General features: G+C 30.1%; 1 protein-coding gene across 2 annotated transcripts in view; it reads right to left on the bottom strand.

The window, feature by feature from the left end:
* Nucleotides 1-8,093: 8,093 nt before the first annotated feature.
* LOC136985596 (ADAMTS-like protein 5) overlaps nt 8,094-17,577 on the bottom strand; it is a 50,009-nt gene continuing 40,525 nt past the window's right edge. The window contains exons 3-12 of one of the 2 annotated variants that reach the window (XM_067282921.1): nt 15,607-15,740; nt 15,354-15,429; nt 15,179-15,281; nt 11,955-12,079; nt 10,887-11,028; nt 10,698-10,772; nt 9,580-9,740; nt 9,031-9,514; nt 8,579-8,641; nt 8,094-8,500 (exon numbers count right to left, since the gene is read on the bottom strand). In XM_067282921.1, the coding sequence (XP_067139022.1) occupies nt 8,181-8,500; nt 8,579-8,641; nt 9,031-9,514; nt 9,580-9,740; nt 10,698-10,772; nt 10,887-11,028; nt 11,955-12,079; nt 15,179-15,281; nt 15,354-15,429; nt 15,607-15,740 (1,683 nt within the window). In that variant the 3' untranslated portion in view covers nt 8,094-8,180. Of the gene's footprint in view, nt 8,501-8,578; nt 8,642-9,030; nt 9,515-9,579; nt 9,741-10,697; nt 10,773-10,886; nt 11,029-11,954; nt 12,083-15,178; nt 15,282-15,353; nt 15,430-15,606; nt 15,741-17,577 lie in introns of both variants that reach the window. The other variant, XM_067282920.1, reaches the window with a different exon arrangement.

The raw sequence follows: 17,577 nt of genomic DNA, 5'->3' as shown, positions 1-17,577 counted from the left end.
TTTGGCATTAATATGAAAACTAATGAGACTTGAAATGAATAAAACCTGTTCTGAAAGAATAATGTCAATTCTTTATAATATGAATGCCATTTAGATTCTTTGAAATTCTTTATTTTTGGAATCTTTTTACTTTTATAACTTACTTAAAAATGGAACAATTTAGGATCTTTTCATTTTATTAAAAGATATACAATAAAATTTATTGTTTTTCAAATATTCATTGTTGCTACGCTGATCTTATCTACGATTATTACTTAACTAAATAATCACAAATGTAATACTTGTTAACGAATTTAAAATTCTATTGCAAATTTAATAAATTTGGTGCTTTCTCGACGATTATCTATAGAAAACTAACCCTCCCAAAAATACAGAATATTGTTAAGATCAGTAATTAGTGCAATAACCTAATTCTCGAATTCATCTATATCTATATATATAATCGAGACGAATTGATAATAATAATAATAATAATCAGCGCAGAGCCCAAACGGTTAAGAGTTGATAGTTGAAATTTGGTACACAGTTAGGATACGTCACGAGAACGCACACTAAGAAGGGATTTTTCGAAATTCCTCCCCACGGGGGAGAGGGACACGATTAAGGCTTAACACTTCCATCAACAATGGAAGTGTCAAGTAACAATGAGAGTGTCAAGTAACGATGGAAGTGTTAAGTAACAATGGAAATGTCAACAATGGAAGTGTTACATAACAATGGAACTGTTAAGAGAAAGCGACGTGAAAGACGCAGATGCAGTTTTTTTCGTTTTTGCGGGAAATCGAACATATTTTTAGACCCATCTAAAAATTCTCTAATTAGTCCGGAAACAGGAAGGACCCAATTCTTGCATTCTGTGAAAACGAGTAAAGTTGACTGTAACGTAATAATCTTAATTTTCGCTAAAACGGTTAGGAGTTGAAAGCTGTAACTTGGTACAGAGTTAGGGTACCAAATTTAAGTACCAAAGTGTTAAGTAACAATGATAGTGTTAAGTAGCAATGGAAGTGTTAAGTAACAATGGAGAACAAGAGAAAGCGACGTGCAAGATTTACGGGCTCTGGAAAAAAAAAAGAAAAAAGAAAAAGAGTAATATGTTAGAACACATTCGATGTTCAAATTTAAACAGATTAGTTCAATTTTTCTCGACTTTTCTTCTTTAGAACATTCGATAAAAATCGAACGATAAAATCAGTACACGTTGTGAAAATCGAACGATAAAATCAGAACACGTTGTGAAAATCGAACAATATTAGAACATTCGATTTTCAAATTCGACCTATCTTTAGAAATACTTAGTTCGTTGATGAAATTACTTTTTTTCTTTTGTGACTATAACGTAATAATCTTAATGTTAGCTATCGTTACTTTTGCCCGAGCAACGTCGGGCCTACCTGCTAGTATATATATAATCAAGACGAGTTGATAATAATAATAATAATAATCAGCGCAGAGCCCAAACGGTTAGGAGTTGAAAGTTGAAATTTGGTACACCGTTAGGGTACGTCACGAGGACGCACATTAAGAAGGGAGTTTTCGAAATTCCTCCCCACGGGGAAGAGGGATAGGAATAAGTCTTAACAGTTCCATCAACAATGGAAGTGTTACGTAACAATGGAAGTGTTAAGTAACAATGGAATTGTCAACAATAAAAGTGTTAAGTAACAATGGAATTGTCAACAATAAAAGTGTTACGTAACAATGGAATTGTCAACAATAAAAGTGTTACGTAACAATGGAATTGCTAAGAGAAAGCGACGTGCAAGACGCAGATGCAGTTTTTTTCGTTTTTGCGGGAAATCGAACATATTTTTAGACCCATCTAAAAATTCTTTAATTCTGTCTGGAAACAGGGGATCCCAATTCTTGCATTCTGTGAAAACGGGTAAGGTTGACTATAATGTAATAATCTTAATCTTCACTATCGTTAATTTTGCCCGAGCAACGCCGGGCCCACCCGCTAGTATTTATATATTTTTCATATTTAAAATGGTATTTAATAAGTCCGTGCTTTTGAATACAAATGTACGCAATTGCATATTTTTATTATTGATTTAGTTTAACTTCCAAAATATTTAAAGGGAAAAGAATGAGGTGGAAAAAGTATTTATTCCTAAAACCTAGGGATCCGGGTTTTAGTCTCGTTGATTGGCTCAATTTTTGCGAATGGATTGACCAAAATATGTCGATGGCCGAAAGCTGGGACTGTTAAGGCATCATCCCACTGCTCTGAGTAACCTAGAGTCAAATCCGAGCAAACAGCAAGAAATTTTCATAGGTTTTCTCTCCCGAGTCCCATCTCTCAGCACCCGACAACCCAACTGTGAGCCTAGCAGAATTACAATGCGTTTAAAATAGGTTCTCTTGGTCCCTGCAGGCCAAAAAACGTAAAAAAGTGACTAAAATAGTTTATTCACATTACGTTACATTATTACGTTAATTAAACATTTCTTTGTCGTAAACTAGAGTTTTTTCGTATGTGTACAAGTAGTTACCTGAACTACTCGTATTTCATTTAACTGAAATCCTATCGAAATTAATTCGGATAATATACGTTTCACTCGATTTCGTGCATTCAAAACGTCCATTCCATATTGGATTCTCGGCAGAGTCCATAATGGCAAAACGAAAAGGAATGGGAGTGCCGTCTATATGTGATTTTTAGGTCTACTGTACGTTTTGGACTTTGTTTAAGGTTTGGATGTTTTTACGACTCATTTGGACGTGAATGCGTAATTAAGTCAACAATTCTTAAAAGAACAAGGAAGTTTCATAACGCATTGAAAATCATTTCATCACAGAAGCCAATGTTCTTTGCCAATAGTTGTCATCTTTACAGGAAAGTACAGCTTGTAAAATAGCTTTGCTAATCTAATATAATAAAAGCGTGTTGTTTCAAGAATTCCTGATAACAACAGAGTCATGCCAGTCATCTAAGTAACCCCATTCACGGGAAATTCTACACAACTTTCGATCTAGATCGGAAGTTCGTATATTTTTAATCGGGGCTTCCTGCTCCTAAGCTTTCCAGTCCTATCAGGTCTTGACTTTCATTTATATGACACCATTCTAGAGATTAAGGAAGGACAGATAAATAGACGGGTGACAATAGAAATTTATACGTCTACATTTTTTTCAAATTGCAGACCAATTTTCGAAACAAATTTCCTCGAACGTTTACCACGAAAATCACGTTTACGCCGGAATTTTCGAGATATATTTAACACTTATTCTCGTAATTTTTGGAAGTGGTCTTATCTTCATCATAAAAAAAGTTTTATACATCCGTACAGGTTTTATACAGTCCAGTGATATCGATACAGATACTTCCTTATGTGCGTGAACTTAATCAATAAATCAAAACCTAAAAATTTTTCTAAATTGCAACAATCTAAATAAAATTACTTGAACAGTTCAAAAAATATTAATGTAATGACCACATTTCGATTATAATTAAAATTAATTTTGTAAGTTCTGCCAAGTTTTTCTTAAAGAATCTCACTGTGTAGCAAGCATCGACTAAGCAAAGCACTAGACGATGCTAAGTGCTGTACAGTACATTCATACAAATTATAACTAAGGATAGGATTTTCGGGTGCTAAAAAGTTTTAAAATGGGGTGAAGAGCGTTAAAAATAACATAAATAATGCAAATACATCTCAAGATAGTTCTTCCATTGGTAACAATACTTTCTTCAGCGTATCCTGCAGCTAGTTTTCTTAAACCTTCCCTTCTGCTTACTACTATCGGCATTTCTTAAAAATTATATATTTTACAATTAAATCAATCAACTTGTGAGATATTTCTTAACGAATTTCATTTGTAATTTGTGCAAGCTTGAAAAAGGCTACAATGATGTTAATTGAAGGAAATGATAAGGACGAAAATGGTGCAAAATGGGGAATTACAATTCGATTTAAATGGATCAATAGATCATTTCTTGATGGTTATTGAATAGTTATGGTTTCCTCCCAAAATAAGACATTATAGGTAGTGCAGCATCAGATTCCTAAGCTTAGTTATAGCTATTAATTTAATTAAAAGTTAAAGTAATTGTTTCTACCTGTCATTTCTTATGGTGTGAAGTTGCCGCTCCACAAAGTGAATGTATTGTACATTTGCATACTCTTTTTTTAATTAAGAAAATATAAGAAACATTGGAGAACGTTCGGTTTGTTTTATGTACAAAAGTTCCATCTGACGGATATATTTTTCAAATGGCAAGAAACCGCCGAATATTTTAAATTCATCTTGTAAAATGTTTATAAAAACTATGAATGTGAAATAATTGCGTAAAGAAAATAATTTTTGTGGAAAATTTAGAGTTATTACATTGGAGATCTTTGCCAAACTTTGCAAGTTTAATGAAATTCTTTTCACTTGACTGCCAAATAATTACTTTTATAAACTGTTCTGAGAACGGCGTTTAGATATGGCGGTTAACTCAAACTCCATCTCAATAAAGCGAAAAGTTTAATCAATTTTTGAGAGAAGAAAGAGGAGTAAAGTAAATGGTTGTAAAGGCGATTTAGCGGTTTACCTGTATTATAAAATATTTTATAATAAAATGAGTTTAAAATCATGTTTGATATTAGTCAGTCTCCTCATTTATGAAAAAAATACCGTAATTTCAACTTTTATCCAAATATCCCAAAATTCAGGACGTTTCGTGTTAAGGGGTGTCCTGGTCCTGTGAACCCCTCTTGATAGGTCCTGGCAGCCCTGAGAGATGCAGAATAGTAACAAAAGTAAAAATAGTTATTATAACTAGGATATATTGTAGCATGGTAGCCATGTTGAATTTAACAGTTTTGAAATATTATTTAAAATAAATACTATTTTAATTAAAATAATCCTGCGAAATTAATTTCTGAAACAATTTTTACTTTCCCCGGCTTTGTTATGTATATGTAACAGAGGGAAAGTACAACGATCGGTCGAAAAAGGATCCCCTCCAAAGATTTTTACATTTTTGGACTCGGGATCTTAAAACGTCCAGAAATGCAAATAAATTTGAGGGTTTTTTTCTTTATGTATGGATGTTAGTGTGTATGTGGATTTCGCCGGTAGGTTGGTAACGAAAGGACACAGATTATTATGCAAAATCAAATATAAACGCGAAACATGCAGCGGCAGACATTGTCATATCAATAATAAATAGATCTGTGTGCCGTGTGCTCGACTTTGCGCAGAAATTAAAATCTCTAGAGAAAAGCGGGAGGATTTAAATTTACTAATATTCAGTTAAGACAACGATCTAGACAAGAACAAGACGTATTTTGGCAGACGGCACAACGGAATTTTTTCCCAACTCCCAAATGACTTGTCCATCACAGAGTAGCACGTTAAAAGTATACATTTATGCATAGTGTAGACTTTCCTAAACAAAGACAAAAAAGGCCCGTACAAGTGTATATTCATGTAAGTTGTCAAAATTTTTACTTTAATATGTAAAAAGCTTTTTAAAGGGACCCCAGAAATTTAAAGCTTCATGCGTAGAGCCACTCCTGATTAGATACTATGCTTTTGTGGCTACAGCACTGTTGAAAGTTAAACTAAATTAAACTGAAAATTATATTGTATTGTTCTATTTTGAATTGTTACAACTGGATGTCTTCGTGTGTGTTTATAAAACAAAAAAGAGCTTATGTTAATTATATTTAAAGAGAGTTGAATAGTTAATAAGTTTGTTGTTAACAGACTACGAGATTTCAACTATTCAATAATATATGTAACGATTACTAAAGAGCCTATTTATTCTCCATTTCGTAGAAAATCTTGTAATTGTTAGAAAAATACTGCATATATAAATTAGAAGTATCAGTTAAACTGTCAAGACATATATTAATATATCATTTCTCTCTTCTCAGCCAGTTTATGCAAGAAAATTTATCTAGAATAATTCTAGCAGAAAATCGTTACTTTTCTTAACATAAATGCACTACACTTCTGTGTAACTTACTTGATCAGTTTCTGAGGGCATAAGTAGTCATATTTACGGAACGAAACGCTTCATCGAGAGAATAAATAACTGGAAATTAATGGTTTGTATAGTTTTGCTAGTTTTCATCGACTGTCTAACACTCCTTGTGCAAAATGCTCCATTCCTTCCCGAGGGAAGCTCGCTGCTATGGGGAAGCAAGATAAATTACCTGGGTAACCATTACTTCTTACCTGCATAGTGCTGAAAAAATTGATGAAGAAATTATAAAACGTGTTAATTGTAAAATGTAGTTTAGTTTATGGATTGTGATTATTTTCCTTTATAATTTAAAAAAGCAGCAAATATATTTTTCTGGTAAATCACATCTATTCATAAAATCAAACATTCTAATGACAAAGTGTAAATTTTATTTAACAGATTCCACATTCAATCCTAATTACAGTATTGTTGATATTTAGATACACTAGTAAATTTTACAGCCTGCTATAAAACGTGATATGTAGAGTGAATGCTATAAGATTCTAAAGAAATATTTTGTAAAATATCTTAAAATTTTAAGCTGTGTTTTAAGATTTTTATACAATTACTTCGTGATTAATTTTTATATATGATAACATTGGAAATTTTTGTATATAGCAGGTTTCAATACTAGCGTATCTCTATTGTATTCCTAACGTACAGCTATAATTTATTTCCCACGATTGAACGAAGAGTGGTAATGTGCATTGGCGAGTTATCTTGCGGGCAATTGCCTGGGGTTCTCACTAATAGGAGACCACAAACCAGTCTTTTATAAAATTATTATTGTAGTAAGAGCATCGAAATTTAAATTTGGCGTCATATCTGGGGACACTATTGCCGGTGTGGGGCAGGCGCATATGGGGGCCTAGGCAAATTCAAATTTGCCAAGCCCCAGAAAACTATAACGCGCCACTGGTAATGTGACTCGAATAAGATTTGAGAAAGAGATTCAGGGAAATAAGATTCAGAGCGATAAGGAAACACCCTAATCGTCGGGCCCCCGTTCCTAGTCACTCGAGTATGGATCGACCCTGTCATGGGTATGATTTAAAAGGCCCTGTTACTGCTTACAGGTCAAAGATTTTTTTTAAAAAATTAGTAAATAAACATTTTGAATACTAAATTTATATTTCGTCTTGATTTTTTTATAGTAAAATGGTTGGATGTTGAAGTGCCACACAAGGGAATATTTTTCTATAAAAATTTTATTGAACGTTTATTAATCTGAAGAAATTCTAAGTCCATTTCGTGTTTGTTGGTCTATTATTCCATAGCTGCCAAATTTCATTAAATTTTGAATTTATTCACTGATCATTCGGTAGAAGTTTAGGGGGAAAACTTCAAATTTGATATTTTTCTTTAAATTTAATAGAGTCAGAATTCCATTCCAGTAAAAAGAGGAATCAATCAATTTTATTATGAAATTCAAGACAGTTTTCCCTGCCCTTGTGAAACTTTAATCAAATTTTACCATATATATGGACTTTTGTATAACTTCAAGTAAGATTATATATTCATAAGATACTGTGGATTTTAATCCTAATTCTGTATATCAGTTATTATTCTTCAAAATCAAGCAAATACAAAACATTTGATTAAGTAAATTTGATTTTAGAGAAGGAATAAATTTAAAATTATTCAGTATCCAGAATGAGAACAAAGTTATGGAAATTTTTATCTTTTATACAATAGTATTAAGAAATTCAACTTACACGAGCAACAAAATGACAAGGAAAAAAATAAGGCAATCACGTTACAGACAATTTTTGTTTTAACATTTTTAAACTCTAAAACAGAAATAACAAAACGATCATCGTCATCATCATCATCACCACTTTACATCTATGCGAAATTTAAACGATTCAAAAGTCAATATAAAACGGTTTTACAGATACAAGCTCGAAAAAAAATTATTATTTGCACAGTTCTTCAGGAGGTAGCAAAAGCTTCAACCCATGAACACAATAATTTGGTTCAGATACGACTGAAACCATTTGAACAAAATATTCGTCAGATATAAATAAAGATTGGAGGCAGGCTATACGAAATGTTTAAATATAATTTCATTTTGTTTGGCCGTTCACAATATACTATAGACTTCACATGGATTAGTCTTCGATGGCAGTCATTTTTAATTAATGGACGTGGTCAAAGCTGCTTTGAAGCAACTCCCTGCTTGATTGTTTAAAATATACACTAATGCCTATTGTTTAGATTACGAAAATTTCTTGCACTTTTTATGTTGATTTTTCCTCACTTTCAATATTCTTCTCTCGAATTTGTCATTGAAACGTCTGCTAAAGCTGTTTCCGTCTAAAATAAGCCTACTTTCGTTTTTTCTGTAATTCGAATCCGATTTGCCAATTATTAAATATTCCTGTCCAATTTTCATGCGGGGACATCGACATCTGCTCGGTGTCCATATATATTCTCGAGGTGCTAGGTCCACCTTATTCTTGTACGACTGAAGAATATTAGCTTCGTAACGTGTTTCTCCTTGAACAATATCATATCCAAGAATATGCACTTTGAGCACTAAAATTTAAGAATGGTTAGATTTTATTAATGTATAATAAATGTACAATATATAAATTTGAGAGTAGAAAAACTTACCGAAATCATCCGTACAAAAATGCCTCACCAAATCTTTCGATTTTATGCAAGGTTGACAATTACCTATTTAAAAAATGGTAGCCTTCAATTAGTATAAAATATTAAATAATCTAAATTTAAAAATAAAAAAAAAAATCTCTAAAAATTGAAAATAGCATTTGAAACAATACAAAATATGAAGTCGAATAATTTTCTACTATAATTAAGTTTGAGTAATTAATATTTAATAATCCTTTTAGAGTAATTAGATTTCCTCATTCACCGCAAATTGTCACGCTAATTATTCAAAATAAATCAAAATGACATTTTCAAGGAACAGAAATCAATAAACGATTCTCACAGAAATTTCAATTCAACATTCTGTTTTCCTAGTTTGACATTTATTGATTTAAGTAGGGAAATCCCCACGAGTCGTCATAGACGGTAACTAAATTAAGGAATAATTTACTTACTGTAGTAGTTCCTTCCATTAGTGATGACACGCGTGCGGTTATTTTTCCCCTCAGGAACCGATACTATCGATATAGAAATGGGCTTTTTAGGAGTGGGTTTAAATTTTCCATTCATTCTATTTATCTGGTTATCAGTCAAGTAATGTGGGTACTTCAAAGCATTATTTTTGTGTATTTCGTTTTTCTCAGCATCTGGAATCGGCTTTGGATGATTCCGTTCTCTTTTGTTTTCATGATTATCTGCTTGATGATGGTGGTGGTGATTATTTTTGTGATGATTACTTTTATGGTGATTTCCCGTTCGTTTAATATATACTTCCGATGGATTTTTTGTTGTTATATGCTGATATTTTGTGTGAGGTGAATTGTATGTACTGGGTGTACGAGTAGTCACAAAATTATCAACTTTGTGAAGCGAAGCCCGTTTTTCCTTTGGTAACCAATATTCGTAATATACACCAGGATTCTTCTCCCTGAATAGCATCTAAAACAATTTCAATGAGAATTGACTGAGAAATGAAAAATGATTGCAAAGAAACGAGTACTCACCATCAGATGAATATCTTTGTTTGTAGGACCGGGGGCCATTAAGGTCTCGTTATGATCCCACGATCTGGTATAGCGAACATTAGTGCCGGCAATTCTATATTCTCCTGGCCAGTTAATTGCCATGTTCCCATTTAAATTGTAAGATTTTTCATCTCGTAATGCTTAAAAGAAAGATAATTTTAGTTAGAAGTTCATGTTAAAGATATTAACAACATTCCTTTTATTTCATTTGTAATTCATCTTAAATTAATATAAAAGTTTTATTAATTTTATAGCTTTAAAATACACATATTAAAGTTCAAATCGAGAGCTTATCTTTCAAAACATTTATATAATTTCAGAATTTGAATTACGGCACAATTGTGTACACATTTGATGATCTTAGATTAAAAAAGACCTTGAAATCAATTTATAGTACGTCAAACCAAGTTAAGAAAGGTTCAAAACCTATCGCTTATCAGCGACAAAATGTCACAAATCAGAATTGACATTTTTTCAGGAAAAACGATTAAAGGAAAAAAAATGAAATGCCAATTGAAAGGGGAAAAAATGATAAATTGCTGTCTTGTGGTCAAGTTTCGTAAAAATAAACAAAGAAAAAAAAAAGGATGAAAATTCCTTTGAACACCATTGTAACCATTTAAAAATTGTAACCATTTAAAAATTTAGTTTCATAATGAATTTAACATTTTAGTGAAATTTTATATCTAAAGACCGAGTCAAAAATAGTTAAAATATTTTTAAAAATTTACTAAACAAAATGACCATTTCAGCCTTCTATCTCATATTCATGAGAAGTTACACATTGAAGTATTGTATAATTCTAATTACAGTACTATGATTTTCAACTACAAAGTTTATTAAAAATTGTATATGAATTATAAGAACTAAAAAAGTTATATAATTAAAAATAAACTAAGAGGAATAGAAGAAAATGTAACGTCAGAGTACAAAATTTGGTTGAGTTTGGATCGTTACACGTCCTTTCAGACAATATTTTATGATTACCCTGCATTTTAGAAACTTATGCAATTATAAATTAATATAATTTCATAAAATTAATTTATCCAATTCCAAAATTATATACCATAAAATGATCTAGAATTCATATATCATACCGAGATAATTTCTACTGGTATCGTGAACTTCGATGTGAGTAGCTCCAGCTGGAATGACTGCAATTTCTTGGTATCCTAAAAGAGCAAAACATTAAGTAATTATTCTTTAAATAAATAAAAAGTTTTTCATTTGAGATAAATATATGAAGTTTTTTAAATACATTGATGACGGGCCAAAAAAGAAATTACCTTCCTTCTTGCTTTCAGGTTTACGATGAAATTGTTCCAAATAAATGTCTTTGTAATGAATGCAGGTGGAGTTATTACCTCCGCAAACTCCACATTTGTCGTAATTTGTATCCGAACCAACTTTTTTATCGCATCCAACTGGCTACATAAAAAGCGAACAAAAAATAAAATCTTAATTTACGGTTTTAATATTTTACTCATAAACCCGATATGGAACCATAAATTTTTAAATTCATACTAGAAATAAGTATTTTCAAAATTAAAAACCCAATAAATTTCAGTATATATTTTTAGATCGTAACTTAAGAAAATTAAACAAATAAAAACGATACCGTATACTGTAATTAAAAGTATAAAAATAATTTGAAAAATATCTAATAGATGGCAGCATCGAGCAGTGATAAAACCGCAATACTTTTTATTAAAAATTAATAAAATAAATAAATATTTGTTAATAAACGTTATTCTAAATTATTACAATATTATTTTATTTAGTATTTATTTATTTATTATTATTTAAGTCAATATTATTAAATTACTTTTCCGATGATGCATTTTCCTCTCTCCAGAGGACACTCGTAACAGCTTATTTATGTAATAATTAAAAATTTAGGTTCAGATTGACGTTGCAATACATCTTAATATAGAGAAAATCAGTTTAAAAATGGCGACTTGTCGTTGTTACGATTTTTTATTTTAAAAAATGGCTCTTGGAATTCCGTAAGCGTGGGTTATAAAGTTTCATAATTGAATAGAATCTAAAATTTTTTTCATTTAGGAGAGTGGCAAATATATATTTTATGCGGCGCATAAAATACTTGTTAAGTCTAGATATACGAAAATCGTCTACATTATTTGTTTTAAAGTATTCGAAGGTGGACAAAATTGAGTGCAGCCTTTATACGTGATCGCATTTAGAATTTATGAAGCATAAGTGACCGATAAGGTGGATCCTAAATCAAAATTTTTGATTTAAAAAAGATAGTTTGGAGTGATGAATTTTCAGTCAGAGAGGATTATGTCTCGCGGATTCTTCGCAAGAAGAACTGTTAGAATGAATAGACCTACCAGACATCTTCCATTAACGCAGAGTTCTTCACCTCCCGGAAAACAGCGGGTTCCATCTATCACTTTACCGAAACTATAGGTAAGACTACGATCTTTTGCTTGACATCTCAATTCACAGGGATTTTCTCCTAGGACAAAACCACATATACTGATAATACTAATATTACTATGTGAATAGAATTCTAATTATTTAAATTCTAAACAAAAAAATTGATAATTATTTTCATTATAGTTAGAAATTGTATTTATTATTATGTTGATTTTGCTTAAATTTTTATCGTATTTATTAAAAGTTATATAGTTTTTTAAAATTTAATATTAATTTAGCAGACAATTAGGAAACATTCAAGCAAGTAAATGCATATACGTGAAGCATGCATATTCAAACACACAAAGATTATATATACACAAATATAGTAAGGATATTTGATGTCATGAATATATATATATATATATATAGTTTGTATAATATTTATAAAGCTGTCTTTATAGAAACGTTCTCCCAAGAATAAATTATTCTTAGACAAAACAATATACAAGTACGGTATAAGTGTATATGATTCTTAATTCTGCGATATTTTCAGTGAACGTCAGATGAAAGCGCATTCATTATTCTTATTGCGAAAGACTAAATTTTTGCATACATCAGCGATCGTAAATTAATTATGTATTTTCCACCATTTAGTCGATATGCCTGCTTTATGTAATTTTACTTTCCCGCCTGTTATATATATATATACACTGTATATATTATATAACAGCCGAGAAAGTAAGGCAATTGGTCAAAAAAAGACCAGATTTTTTTATCTCAGGAGACTTTAAAACGTCGAAAAATGTAAAAAAAACGTTTCCCCTGTATGTATGCATACATGCTAATGTGTGGGGAGCACGATTTTGTTCACTCACTTCGAAGCTTAGCTCCTGTGCCTTTTGCCGAAAATTTCTGAAATTTTGCAAAGAGGTTTGTGCATTAGGGACATTGGTGCTATTAAATTTTAATGGTTAAATACCAACGAGGTAGAGAGATAAAGTGGTCATGTGTCATATCTCGAGTGGGGGTCGGACTAAGGTTTTATTCGTTATTAGCATTTACAGTTTTTCCCCCCTTATAAAGCTCGTCTCTACCCTCAACATTAAGCTTTTTGCCATTTTATAATTATTAATGATTAATATAAAAAGTTTTGAATAAAATATAATAAATGGTTCCACACACAATTTTAACTTTTTTGCCGGGAAAGTTGCTGGATTTTTATATATAAAGCAAGCATTAATTTTATATTTGCATTGTCACCTTTGAGGCATAAATTTAGAAACCAATAAAAATTTTTACGTAAACATATCTTTAAAAAAGTTTAAAAGTTTAAAAGTTTTTATATAACGTGTTACATAAAAACTATGTACACATTTTTATCATATCTAGATGTATTTCTAGTCTCATCCGGATATTAAAAAAAAAGATTATTAAATGGGTCCATTTAAGCGACAGAATTTCTTACGTTATCTTAATTACGTCACCCAACACTCCAAAATTGTTAAATATTCAATATCAAGTATAAAATTTAGTCGTATATTTCAATTTTTTCCAGTATAATTTAATCCTCCCGTTTTTAATTTTTGAGATAATTTATTACGTTACATCAGCACTTTTTCATTACTACCAAACTCAAATGAATGAACAAAGACATGAAAATTTTGGTTATTAACATTTGATTATACTGAATTCTAACTGAGATTACGTATATACTTTATTTTTGAAAATTGACTGCACTTTCAATTTCACAGAATTTCGGTTTGATAGGAATGAAGAAGGGAACAATTAATTGAAAACATGAGTGGATGAAGGCGTTATGTTACAGTTGTTCTGCATAGATGAAGGTTCAATATATTCATCTCTCACATACCACCAATAAAGATCTCAGAAATTAAATATTTCGTGGATATGCTGTGTTTACACCGAAATAAATAATAAAAACTTAATCAATTCACTGAAAACTTTGATTTTGTTACATAACACTTTCATCCACTCATGTCTTCAATTAATAGTTTAAAGTTCTGAATTATCATTCGCTTGTAAAATTACCGAAGTGTATCCAGATGAAAATATTAAACTTTTGCAAAAATTTTCCAAGAAATTAGTATTGATTTTTGATTATTTGCTTAATAAAAGTTTAGTTTTATTATTCTTGTTACTAAAATTTTGTAATAATGGGATTATACATAAGAAATTTTCGAAAATAAATAAAAACCCAAAGAATAGGAATTGAATTGAAGATAATAAAATGAGATAAACTAATAATAATAGAAAATCATTTAACATAATTATAAATAGCTAATTAAATTGCAATTAAAGATCTATACATTTTACAAATTACTGAAATCAAATTTGAGAGATTTAATAATATATTCTTTAATAACGAAGCGAAATTTAATATACATTTACGAATTTCCCATAGAGAAATGATTACCGTAAATAGATGTAGCTAGATGATGCTTATCCGCTGGCGTTTTACTTTGACAAAGGAACCGCTTTGCTTGATAAAAAGGATCAGAAACGTAGGAATTCCCTCTGGAAACTTAGAGGGATAAAGCAGTCTTTGAACAAAATTAAGAGGAGGACCGACTATAATTCTCTAATATTATCCAAAGTTAATAAGATCTGACTTACTGTTAGAGCATTAAATAATATTAAACACGGATCTTCTATAAGATCTATTTAAACTTAATTATCTAACGTTATCGCAGTACCGAATGGCGGCTTTTATTAATTGAATCAGGAAGAATTTGAAGACCTGTAACCTATAACATCTTAATCTTATAAAAAGATAAAATATTGCATCTACATATTGACGAATACATATTGTCAAATAATAGAGGATATAATTTATAAAGTAGAACGAGTATCCAAATAGCGATGAAATTATATATTTTTTAAAGATATTACTTTCTTGTATTAAATTGACGAGAAAAACGAAAATATTCAAGTGTCATTACATCTTCCTCCACATTCTTTCAGAGTCTGTATGTTTGCCTTGATTTTTGTTTTTGAGCCTTAAGATAAAAGCTGCTTATATAAATGAATTAAAGAATTTGCTTTAAAAACCATCCTAAGATGTGATATATTACGAGAGATTCAATATAAAAAGAAATTTGTATAATATTAGTGTGTTTCCTCTTTCACAGTTTACCAGCAACACAGGAGTATTCTACGGTAATTCAATATTTACCTCCATACTGTGGTACCCATTGTATCATTTGGTCTGATATTCTTCGCTTGTTGTAAAGAGAACATTGAAATTCCCTAAAGTCTGCCGTTCCGGAAGGACAGTCCTAAATAGATAAATGTTCTACTGAATGAGACGAAAATAGCTTTAAAATGAATTATAAATAAAATTTCCTTACCTGAGAATTACAGATAATATATTCAATAGTATCTCCGAGGCAAATTAGAGGCAAAGGTCGGTTGTAGCTTCCGAAACTTTGTTTAAAAATATCTTAATAAATATTTTGTAATTTAATTTCTAACGTTAAACATAATGACTAATTTAGTATAAGTTAATTTTAAACTCGCGAGGAACTTTTCACGACTCGAAAGTTTTGACCTTATGAAAATATTTACATGAAGTAGGAAAATTTATAGCTACGGCTTATTTACCTTCTTGAGCATATTCTGCTGCGTTGTCTCACTCCACCTCCGCAGGTTCTGGTGCACAAAGACCATTCGGACCAGTTTGACCAATGGCTGTATACTCGTCGGTTGGTGTCACGTGATTTAATCGAATGCTTTGTCTGGATCAAAATATGAAAGTTTTCATCGTAATTAAGAGTTTTCTTAAATTTCAAAAATATATATAATTCTGTTTGAGAAGTATTAAACGTTTTACAAAGTAATTTAAAAGATTCGCAATCCGAAAAGAAATTTCCACTGTAAAATATGTCTTGAGATTTAAAAATCACCACTATCGGAAAAATCTTATCTAAAATGTAATTTTTCCCCGATAGATTTTTCCAGTAGATAGGTAAACTTAAAATCAATTATAGGCTATAGATAAAATTCAATCTCGTCTTTTATTCCCATTACATTTTTTAAACAGAAAATGATAAAGATTCTTTAAGAGAGATTGGATTTAGTAATATATTTTAAAAAAAAATTAAGATCAATACATTTGTCTTGTCGATATAATGACAAGTCCATTGAGTTAATCCAAATCAAGACAGCAAGGCGATCAATTTTGTTCCAACCTACTCCATGTTGTCATAGGGATTATTGAGCACCGCTAATTACTTTTTCTTGGGCGTTGAAATAACTACACCCTATATATACTGTAAACACAGCCTGATTTTTCGGTCATGAAATAAGTTGAAGGTCAAAATGATAACGATCTTGGGTCATAAAGCCACTACAACATGTAATGCTTTGTTTATTTAGTAAAAAGAAAAAAAGTTCTTTCTCGAATTTAAATGTATTTAATTTATTTATATTCTAAACATTGGAAACAACGCAATGTTTTATTGTAATTACAAGGATAATGCATTCTTAATACTATTAACAAACATTGAAAGTTGCGCTTTTTTTGTGTAAACATAGTTTTAGTTGAATATCGACCGCAGTTTCTTGAAATCTCTGGAGACACTGATCTTTATTGAACAAAGTTAATAGAGTCTTTTGTAGAATCTCTATAGGATTCTTTCACTTAACGTTATAAAATTTGATAGTAAAATTCGCACAAGTTCAAAAGACACTTGCATATCTAAAAGGTGTAATCTTAAATGATTATTCGCATACTCGATCTTCTAAATAATACGATTCCTAAGTACTCTCCATGATAATAACATCATTTTGATGTTATTATCATGGAGATGATAATACATCATTATAAATTAAATTTAAGAATAACTTACTTTAGAATGATTTTAAAAACGATCTAGATCTATCACAATAAAATTTTTAATTCAAGTTATTATAAAATCTTAGATTTTATTAGGGAATTGTTCCTTTCTACTGTTTTGTCGATGGTGTACGCGATATTTGCCTTATATATATTTCAAAAATAAAATGCTTAGTGAATTAAACTGGTCGTTCGCATTTTATTTTTAAAACAAAATTCATTTTTCGTTAATTTAGAAATGAATAACCGGAAAATCTTACGGATAAAAAGATATTTTAAACTAAAAATTAATATTGGTATTTACTTAGAAAGTTTTTAATATTTACAATTCTTGAATTGTAATTGCGGAATTTATGTCGGGGGGAAGGTACGAATTATTATTCTTTCCGAATCAAAATTTGTTCATCGAAAATAAACATTTTAATTAATTTTTCAATTAAGAACAATGACAAACGTTACTTCAGGCAGTTAACAAACATAATATTAATGTCCTTTAGAAGAATATTATTAAATTTCTTTTAAAATATTGGTAATAAGTAATTAAATTTTAAACTATTTTTTCTTCTTCTAGAATACGAAATACGAATAAATTTCTAATTGAAATTAATAGAATTAAAAATTAACTTTAAATATATTTAGTTTCTGGGTAAAATTAATTAATACACAAAAATATTCAGTGTTACTTATTTTAATTAATAATAATAATTAAAAATTAAGATTATTATTTTTATAAATAT

The sequence above is a fragment of the Centruroides vittatus genome, unplaced genomic scaffold (genome assembly GCF_030686945.1).
Source record: "Centruroides vittatus isolate TY-2023 unplaced genomic scaffold, ASM3068694v2 contig_971, whole genome shotgun sequence".
Classification (NCBI taxonomy): domain Eukaryota; kingdom Metazoa; phylum Arthropoda; class Arachnida; order Scorpiones; family Buthidae; genus Centruroides; species Centruroides vittatus.
The sequence above is the reverse complement of the archived record's forward strand: the minus strand, read 5'-3'. Positions and strand labels throughout refer to the sequence as shown.